The 10,420-nt window shown below is 38.0% G+C and overlaps 1 protein-coding gene across 1 annotated transcript in view; it reads left to right on the top strand.

Moving 5' to 3' along the window:
* LOC102859265 (chromosome unknown open reading frame, human C12orf56) overlaps window positions 1–10,420 on the top strand; it is a 117,915-nt gene that overhangs the window by 6,387 nt on the left and 101,108 nt on the right. The window contains exon 2 of the mRNA XM_006886096.1: window positions 7,643–7,805. Within this exon, the coding sequence (XP_006886158.1) occupies window positions 7,643–7,805 (163 nt within the window). The remainder of the gene's footprint in view (window positions 1–7,642; window positions 7,806–10,420) is intronic.

The following is a 10,420-nucleotide window of genomic DNA, read 5'->3' as shown; positions in this document are numbered from 1 at the left end:
TGTTTCCAACTCCTTGCTATTGTGAACAAAGCTGCAATAAACATGGATGTGCATATATCTGCTTGAATGTCAGCTATGGTCTCTTGAGGTATATTCCCAGTAGTGGAATTGCTGGGTCAAATAGTATCTCTATTTGCAACTTTTTGAGAAAGCACCATACTGCTTTCCACAGGGGTTGCATTTCAGGTAATATCTTGATCTCACCTTTATATTTGATGGAGAGTTTTACTGGGTATAGTATTCTTGGTTGACAGTTGTGTTCCTTGTGTGTTCAATATATGTCACTCCACTGTCTTCTTGCTCACATGGATTCTGCTGAGAAATCAGCACTTGGTCTTATCTGCTCTCCCTTATAGGTTATTCTTTGTTTCTCCGTCACTGCTTTTAGAATTCTCTCCTTATCTTTGGTTCTGGAAAATTTGACTGTGATCTGCCTTGGTGTTTTAATTTTAAGGTCTATTCTATATGGTGTTCGCTTAGCTTTATATATATATATATAATGTAATATGTAATAAGTAAAATGTGTGTATATATATATATAGTATGTGTATGAGTGTGTATGTGTATGTATGTGTGTGTGTATATATATATATGTTGTTGTTATATGCCGTCGAGTCGCTTGCGACTCATAGCGACCCTATGTACAACAGCCCTAAACCCTGCTCTATTCTGTGCCAGTCGCATTGCCTCTGACACACCCATCCCGATTATCCCAGTCACTGAATCAATCCACCTCAAAGAGGGTCTTCCCCTCCTGCGCTGTCCCTCTACTCTACCCAGCATGATGTCCCTCTCCAAAGACCTGTCTCTCCTTGCAATATGTCCAAAGTATGTCAGAAAAAGCCCCAGAATCTTTGCCTCCAAGGAGTAGCCTGGTTTAACCCTCTCTAGGATGAATCTGTTTGTTTTCTTGGCAGTCCATGGTACATTCAATACTCTTCTCCAGCACCACAGCTCAAAGGCATCAATTCTCCTTCTGTCCTCCCTAGTCATTGTCCAGCTCTCTGATGCATAACAATTGATTGCAAAGACCATGGCCTGTATCAGGTGCACCTTTGTCTCCAAAGAGACAGCATTGCTCTGGAGTACTTTAGAGAGGTCCCTAACAGCAGACTTTCCCATTGCAATACGTTTTTTGATTTCCTGGATGCTGGTGCCAAGAATGCTGACTGTAGAGCCGAGCAAACTGAAGCTGTGAACAATCTCAATCTCTTCGCCATCCATCCTGATATATATATATGTATTTTTTTCCCTCTTTGGTCATGTTGTAAAGAGAGACTGGTCCTTGGAGAGGGACATCATGCTTGGGAGAGTGAAGGGGCAGGTACAGGAGGGGAAAGCCCTCTAGGAGATGGATTGATTCAGTGACTGGAGTAATCGGGATGAGTGTGTCGGAGACAATGAGTTTGCACAGGACAGAACAGAGTTTAGAGCTGTTGTATATAAGGGTTGCTATGAGTCGCAAAAACATACTTGACAGCACATAACAACAACAAGAACAACAACAACAACATTATTCTCCATTATGCCTAGGATGTTTTCTTCTAGTAATTCTTCCACAACTTGTTCAGTGCCCTTACTTGCTTCTTTCTATTCTGGGATTCCGATGATGCACATGTTAATTCTCTCGATGGTGTCCCACATTATTCTTTTTTTTTTTAATTTGACAATGACATTTTATTTTTTTCACTAGCTTATTTACAAAATTCTAATACAGATTCGAACAAATTCTTTCAATTTCCCTCACCCCCACCCATCAAATTGTATAACCCAATGATTAATCCCCTCTTTCTCCTGTACATTTATATCTCTCTGCTTCTAACCTCTCCCACCACTCCCGAATCCTTATACTTATTTGACAATAACTGTCTTATACAATATTTATTCTTGTAGGACTGAGTTAGTTCACTGAGCATAATGCTCTCCATTCCCTCCCAAGTTAGGCAATAATTTACAAAGTATTGCTCCTACATGCTGCATAATATTCCATTGCGTGAATTTACCATAATTTCTCAATCCATTCGTTTGTGGTTGGACATTTCAGCTGTTTCTATGTTCTTGTGTTGGTGAATAATGCTGCTATGAACATTGGTGTGCAAATATCAGTTTGTATCTCAGTTCTCATATTCTCAGGGTATATTCCAAGTAGTGGAATGAGGTAGGTCATATGGAATTTCTATGTTCAGCTTTTTGAGGAAGTACCAAACTGCTTCCAGAATGGTTGCACTATTTTACAATCCCACCTACAATGTATAAGAGTTATGTTTTCTTCTTTTCCCTTCCTTTTTGATTCTGCTTGTTGCTCTAGCAGATCAGTGGTGATGATTCTATCTTCTATTTTACTTGTTCTGTGTTTCATCTCTTCAACTCTGTTCTATATATATATCTCCAACATGTTGATGGCATCTGAAATATTGGTCCTCATATTTTGGATTGTAGTTTTTCCAGAGCCTCTAATGACTATTTTATCTGCATTGTTTTGGGTTGGTTTTTTTTTTTTTTAAGTTTCTCTTTGGTTTTGTTTGCAAGAATGTAATTCTTCTTGGTTGTAATTCTTCACGTTTTCTTTCACCCATTGAAAATATTAATCATTGTTCTTTTATATTCTCTGTCAGAAAGTTCCGCCAGATTTTCTGGCTGCAGGAAATCCATTCAGACTGTAGTAGTTTTGTATCTTATTTGGAGTCTGTTTAGGGTGTGAGGTAGTCTTCTACCCATATGACATTGCTGTGGTAGAGTTTTTCATGCCTTGGGCGATAGCAGGTTCTTAGTCTAACTTCACTGCTGCAGAGGAGGGTTAGGCAACTACCCTGCCTGAGTTTCTCTCTGAACTTTTGACTCAAGAGGAGACCTGCTTCCGTTCAGGAGACATAAGGCCTGTGAATTAGCAGCCACCTCTGTCAGACAGCTGCTACAGCTAGGCCAGTCCAAGGTGTTCTGGGCCAAAGGCTTTGGGAGAGGAGAGGAAATGAAATGGCTTCACCTGTGATACTGATGTCCCTGGTGCATTTCAGAGGGGCAGCAGCAGGTCATCTTCTGGGTGTTGTGGCTGGGGCATCCCAGCTTTGGGTCCAGATGGTGGAGTTTGGTCCTCCAGGTGACAAGAACCGGACTTTCAGACAGTGGGGGCAGGACTTTCAAGTGGTGGGAGTAGGACTTCCAGGCTACTGGACTGGAACTTCCTGGTAGGAGGCGGAGTGTTCAACCAGTGGGACTGAGACTTATAAGTGAAGGACCGATGCTGGATGTTGGTCTTCCAAAGGATGAGCAGGAGCATGCAGACAGCTGAATAAGGTCTTTCAGTCAGCAGGTTAAGGACTCAGACAGCAGGGCTGTGGGGGGTGGGGCGGGGTTCTAGTCAGAGGAGATGGGCCCCGCCAGGCAGCAGTGTTGTGGTCTAGTGCTCCAGGCAAGAGACCAGTCCAGGACACCTAAGAAATTTTTAAGCCAGATACTTAGCTAATTGACTGGACAAGCGGCGGTGTGCAGAAGTGGCACAGCCCAAAATACAGATTTGCCTAACATACAGATTGATTAGGTATGGAGAAAGGATACAGTCCTGACAAACACCTTTCTTGATTTTAAACCATGGAGTATATCTATGCTCTGTTTGGACAACAACCTCTTCGGTCTAGGTATAGGTTTCACATGAGCACAATTAAGTTTTCTGGTATCCCCATTCTTCTCAATGTTAATCGCAATTTGTCGAAATCCATACAATCCAATGCCTTTGCATAGTTGATAAAACACAGATAGACATCCTTTTGTATTCTCTACTTTCTGCCAAGATCCAGCTAACTTCAGCAGTGATATCCCTGATGCCATAGCCTCTTCTAAACTCAGATTGAAATTCTCGCAGTTCTCAGTCATTGTACTGTTCTAAGAACTGTTTCAAAATCTTCAGCAATATTTTGCTTGTGATGTTAATGATAGTATTAGTTTCCATATTCTGTTGAATCACCTTTTGGCTTAGTGGTAAGGAGTTGCACTGCCAACCAAAGACAAGCAGTTTCAATCCACCAGCCATTCCACAGGATAAAGATGGGTTGTCTCCTCCCATATGATTTGCTGCCTCTAAAAACCTGCTGGAGGGTCAGCTCTGCATCAGTTCTGACTCAATTATACACAATAACAACAATATACCCAGCAGTGCAAATAACTTTGGCATATTTGCACTACTTGTTTAATTGATATTTGCACTTCCAAATTCTTAAGAAAGTGTCATACCATTTTCCACAAGGATTACACTGTCTTCTTGCCCTACCCACCAGCAGTGTATGAGAATTCTAATCTCTCTCTCTCCTTTCCAGCATTTGTTGAATTCTGTCTTATTTAACTTTGCTTTTAATGCTATGATGAGATGATAGCTCAAATCTCTAATGGCTAAAGATTGCAAATATTTCATCATGTTTGTTGGCCACCTGTATGTCTTCAGTGAAGTGTTTACTCATGTTCTCTATCCATTTTTAAATGATATTGTTTGTCTTTTTTTGTTGAAGTTTTCTATGTATTTTCTAAATTTCTCTCTTTCAAAATGTATATTGACAATCATTTCTCTCCCTTTGGTGAGTTCTTTTGATGTGTGTATACATTTAATTTGTAGAAGGTTCCAGTCATTTAGCTTATCTTCTGCTGTTTGTGTATTTTTAATTATGCCTGATAATCTATTAGTGCCACAAATTAAGATTTCTAAGTTTTGTGTTCTTTTTTATTTGATGATCTTTTCAGATTTTACATTTAGATCTTTAATCCAGTTTGTTTTTTTTATATAAACTCATTGTTGTCCAGTCAAACTGACTCATAGCTGACCCTCTAGAGGGTGTTCCTGGCTGGAAATCACACAGGTGGGACTTACTTATCTTCCTCCCACATAGCTGATGGATTAAAAAACTCCAAAGAGATGTTATCTTTGGGTTAACAGTGCAACTTTCTATAACCATACTACCAGAATGATAATAGTGTGAGATATCTAGCTTGTTTTCTTTACTGCAAATAGATATGTAGTTTTGCCAGCACCATATGTCAGAGAGACTCTTTTTTCCTTCATTTAATGGATTTTTAACCTTTTGTCAAAGATCAGCTCTCAATATGGATTTACTTCTAGGTTTTTAGTTCTGTTCCCTGTCAATTCTGGGTTTGTTATTGCACCGGTAGCAGGCTGTTTTGAGTACTGTGGCTTTATAATAGTATTAAACTGTGTGAGCATGGGTTCTTGGTTTTCTAAAGAAAAATAATGGCTGAAACATGGGAAACAACTGGCTATGTCACAGAAGAAGAGCCGTAGTGATCTGCTTCAGAATGGTCACTGCACAGCCTTGAAAACCCTATGAGGTATGTTTACTGTGCACACATGGCTTCACTTAGAATCAGCATTAATTTTACAGCAACTAATAACAACTCTTTAAAAATTGTGGTGTTAGGATATGTACAGACACTTCAGCAAAGAAGACATTCAAATGGCCAACAAGCACATGAAGAAATGTTCAAAATCCCTAGCTCTAAGAGAGATGCAAATCAAAACATCTATGAGATATCATCTCACCCCAGCAACAAGAGCAAAATTCAACAGAGCAGCAAACAACAATTGCTCCTTCGGTTGTGGAGAAACTGGAACCCTTATTTCACTGTTGGTGGGAGTGTAAAATGGTGCAACCACTGTGGAAGAAAGTATGGTGCTTTCTCAAAAAGTTGCAAATAGAAATACCATTTGCCCTAGCAATTAATTGTTGCTTTATTCACATTAGCAAAGAGTTGGAAACAGACTAAGTGCCCATCAACAAATGAATGGATAGAGAAGCTCTGGTATATTCACACAATGAAATACTATGCTGTATTGAAAAACAAGGAACTCACGAAATATTATTCAAAATGAATGACCCTGGAGGACATTATGCTGAGTGAACTATCTCAGTCACAAAAGGACAAATACTGCATATTGCCACTGTTGTAAAACAAGACTGACTTAGGGGTTGGGGGCAGAGACTGAGAAATATGGGATAAATTATGTATACTGCATTGAAACAGATGAGAGAGAGAACTGTTTAAAAGGTATATGTGATTATGTATTATTGTCATGATATGAGTTCAGAACGAAAGCTGCATAGTGGAGTGGGCTTTGGGGGAGGGATTGTATAACAATGAAAGAATTTTTTCTTTTACTTTTCAAAGAGAAGAACAAACTAGAGGGGAGGTGTGGGCAGGGAGAAATGTGCAACAATGAATGAATGGAAATCCAAAATCGCTATATATTTTCATTAAAATTAATAATAATGATAATAATATAATAATAATAATAATAATAGTGGTGTAAAACCCCTATGAATTGCCTTTTTTAGTGATTACATTAGCCACCATTGAAGGAAGGGGGCATGGTCTCCAGCTACCTTATTGCAAACACAGGGTCTTGCAAATCATCAACTGCTTTGGGACCAATATAAGAGAGCTTTTCACACTGTGAGGTACCCTGGTAATGATGATGATGGAAAGAGAGAAAACAGTGGCACTGCTGTGAAGAGACTGTGGCAAAGTTAACCAGAGGAACCCTGCATTTATGCTACAGTTAAAGGTTTTGCTTATTGGATGATTGAAGGAAAACCTGACCTTAAACTGCTCTGAAATGAAATTTGCTGGATGATCAAGGAAACCAGAGGCTTCTTACATTTGTGCTGCTGATTTGAACCTGGACTGTCACTAATTGAGGAATTTCACCTTATTAATCTGATTTGGGATTGCTGAACGAAGTCTGCACTTGATTTGTGTGATAGTCTTTGCCTCTTCCAATCTCCAACATATTTCCATAATAAACTCCACAACTGTGAGTAATGTTTGTGAGTCAGCAATGGATTCAGATGCAGTGATTGGTAGAATTAGGTGCAGGAGCTTGGGGAAAGTAACATGTGTGACCAACCAGCTGTCTGTTTGTTGCTATGAGAATTATTGATGGGGATAGTTCCCCTTTATGAAGTGGGTAGAATTCAGGTTTGGACAAACCTGTGTTGCAGTTGCTCTTTTTACAAAATTAAGAATTAAAAAATTGGCACTTTTGAGAGGAGAAAAGACAGGCAACAATGTAGAGCAAGAAACTTCTAATCTTTCAAACCTTGATGTTTGTACTCTAGAATATTCCTTACAAATGGACATAGTCTCTTACAGAGAAAAATCCCAATATAAACCCAATTAATTATTTTTCTTTGAGATCTTTTTACAAGATCTACTTTCATAATAGAAGTGACTGAGGAACAGATTTCAACCAACAGAAACACTGTTACTATTTATTTAGCAGTCCTCTAGTATAAATAGATTATTGGATTTTGTTGCTGAGCACATTTCTTTAAGGACTCAAAAATAAATAGAAGCTGGATTGAGAAACCTTGCAGTAAGAAAAGGGAAGATGTGACAGTTGTGAAAACAAAAAGAAAGAATGTGCTTTAAATTCACCCTTAGCTTTGGGGATTCGTTATTCTAATATTAGGTAAGCAGTTTTGTTTTGTTTTAATTGTGATTTGAGTGAAAGTTTACAGAGCAAATTTGGTTTTCATTCAACAATGCATACACACATTTTGTTTCTTGACATTGATTGCAATCCCCACAGTTACCTTTATATTTAATCATTAAATATTAATGATGATTTTTTTGCTCCCAGGTTGACGATTACCCAGAGTTTTTGAATGGACCAGACAGAGAAATCAACCAACACATTCGTATCATCTATTCTTCAACTTCCTTGAAAAAGGAGTGTAGAAAACCAAAAGGTGCCAGGAAATTCCTGCTACCATTTCATCATGCCACTGCTAAAGACAAAAAAGGTGTGTAATATATTTTCTTCAAGCGAGACAGATACATAAAATGTTTCTTCTAACACTTTTTAAAAAAGATCATGTTCTTTTTTTTAAAGGATGGCCTAATGAACCCGTTGTCAACAGTACAGTGCCTAGCAGAGAGTTGGCCATAAATAGGTGTATGTGGAGAGGAAGGGAAGAAAGGAAGTGTGGACTTAAATGTTGGTTTATAAAAAAGGGGTGTATTAGAAACTTGATGCCTTTGGTCAGTTCTTAAAAGATTTAATAATCTTTTTAGAAACCACAGATTTTAAAGAGAAAACTAGAGAAAAGAATCCACTGAGTGACTGGAGGATTATAAACCTGATTTTAGGACTTAACCCTTGATATTCATCTCTGTGAGTCTTGGGCTTCCATGAAGGAAGCTACAAGGTTCTGTCCTGATAATTATGGAAAAATACTCACTTACAAACATACAGTGAGAAAACTAGATTGAGAGGGAAAATTGGAACAGCTTATTTTACATTTTAAGCTGCAGGAAGTAAACTCAAATTTAGGGTAGGTACCATTACAATTGAAGTCAGAAGATTGCAAAAATATGTATTAAACTGCTTATTGTCTTTTGGACATTGAGCAATGGCAAAGAATGATCTTCAGCCGCCCAAATACTACGAGGTGATGGAGTTTGATTCTTTAGCTCCTGCTGGTACTACAGAAGCTATCTATGAAGAAATTGATCCTCATCACAAAATAACTCAAAATCACTGGACTTGCAGCTCACAGGCCAACCATAAGCGCCAACTCTAAAGGCTGGCTGACATCTGTCCGGCTCTGAAGCCTGGAAGAGAGAGGAGACCTGGTCAGGACTGGAACATTTCTCCTCTGCAATAAGGAAGTTTAAGTAGAATTGTAATAGTTCCAGGATAACATTTACGGTTCTGCATAAGTGCTAAGATTTATCTGAAAACTTGTTTGTAACATAGACTCACTTAAAACTTTAGCTGAAAAAAAAATTTATTATACATCAGCTCTCCAGTTTAATTTCAGGGTCTTAGATTGTACACAAGACATCCAACAGTTGTGATATAAAATTAAATGAAGATTATTACAGAATAATTCAGAAGAGATGTAAACAAAAGGTGAAAAACTAATGGTGTTATTCAGGAAGAACACACAGTATCTTCTTTTCACTAATGTTGAATGTTAAAATCAGTTTGCACTTCTTGATAAATAATAATCTTGTTTAGAACTAGGAACTGTAAAAGCCTTGATCATTTTAAGGATCACTGGACTCTGCATCAAGTTACAGTTAAACTTGGTCCTTTATTATGTTAACTTTTTTACAGTAATTTAACATTTCTATTTAGAACCATTGCTGGAAGACATTCAGAATAAGCTGGGTATTCGTTTACACAGATAAAATGACAAATAAATTACTATTAAAATTAAAAAAATAACATATAGTGAGAATCCAGGGAGAAAAAAAAAACCCTACTGACTGGGAACAAACATTTGTCAATACGATCTCAGACAAGGTCTCATAATGAAAGTAACAGAATATTGGGCCTCCACAGGAAAAAGACTGATAATTCAATTACAAAGTGGGATAAAGACATGGAAAAAATTTTCACAGAGGAAGTTATTTGAATGACAAACAGACACATGAAGAAATGCTCAAAATCAATGGCAATAAGAGAATGCAAATTAAAACCACAATGAGATACCCTCTCACTCAAGTAGCAGTGGCAAAGTTTAGCAGGGCAGCAAGTGATAAATGTTGGAGAGGATGTGGCAAGATAAGAATTCTTATACATTGTTGGTGGGATTATAAAGTGGTACAATCACTCTGGAAGGCAGTTTGGTGCTTCCTCAAAAAGCTGCACATAGAAATTCCATACGACACTGCTTAGAATATACCCTTAGAAAATGAGAACTGAATGAACTTGGGGGGTGGGGTAGAGAAAATAGTGCAGCAGTGAATGAATGGAAATCCAAAATCTCTGTAAATGTTCATTAAAATTAATAAATTTTTTTTAAAAAAAGAAAATGAGAACTGAGGCCCAAACAGAGTCTTGTAAACCAATGTTCATAGCAATTCTATTCACCATTGCAAGAGCGTGGAAACATTCGAAATACCCAACCAGAATGGAATAGATTGAGACATTATGATATATTCATATGATGGAATACTATGAAGCACACAGGAGGGACTGGAGAGCATTATGCTGAGTGAACTAACTCAGTCTCATAAGGACAAATGCTGTATACAACATTATTGTAGAATGACTATGAAGATCCAAGCTAGGGGAAGGTGGAAACAGAGGAGTGAGAATGAGCTGGGGGTGGCGGGGGTTGTGTTTAATTATATAGAGTCATACAGAGTGATGGGTGGGGGTGTGGGGTGAAGGAAATGGGAAAGATCAGGTGTGAAAAATCAATGTATTTGAACTTTGTAAATAAACTAGTATAAAATTTTTACAAAACATTATTACAAGAAACAAAAAAAAAAGCCTAGAGAAGTGGAAGAATATCCCTTGCTCATGGATAGGAAGGCTCAGTGTTGTGAAAATGGCAATACTACCAAAGGCAATATACACATTCAATGCAATCCCAATACAAATACCAATTCCATTTTTCAATGA

The sequence above is a fragment of the Elephantulus edwardii genome, unplaced genomic scaffold, assembly GCF_000299155.1.
Source record: "Elephantulus edwardii isolate Elephantulus edwardi_28Jun2011 unplaced genomic scaffold, EleEdw1.0 scaffold00047, whole genome shotgun sequence".
NCBI lineage: Eukaryota > Metazoa > Chordata > Mammalia > Macroscelidea > Macroscelididae > Elephantulus > Elephantulus edwardii.
This window is presented reverse-complemented; position numbering and strand designations above follow the sequence as displayed.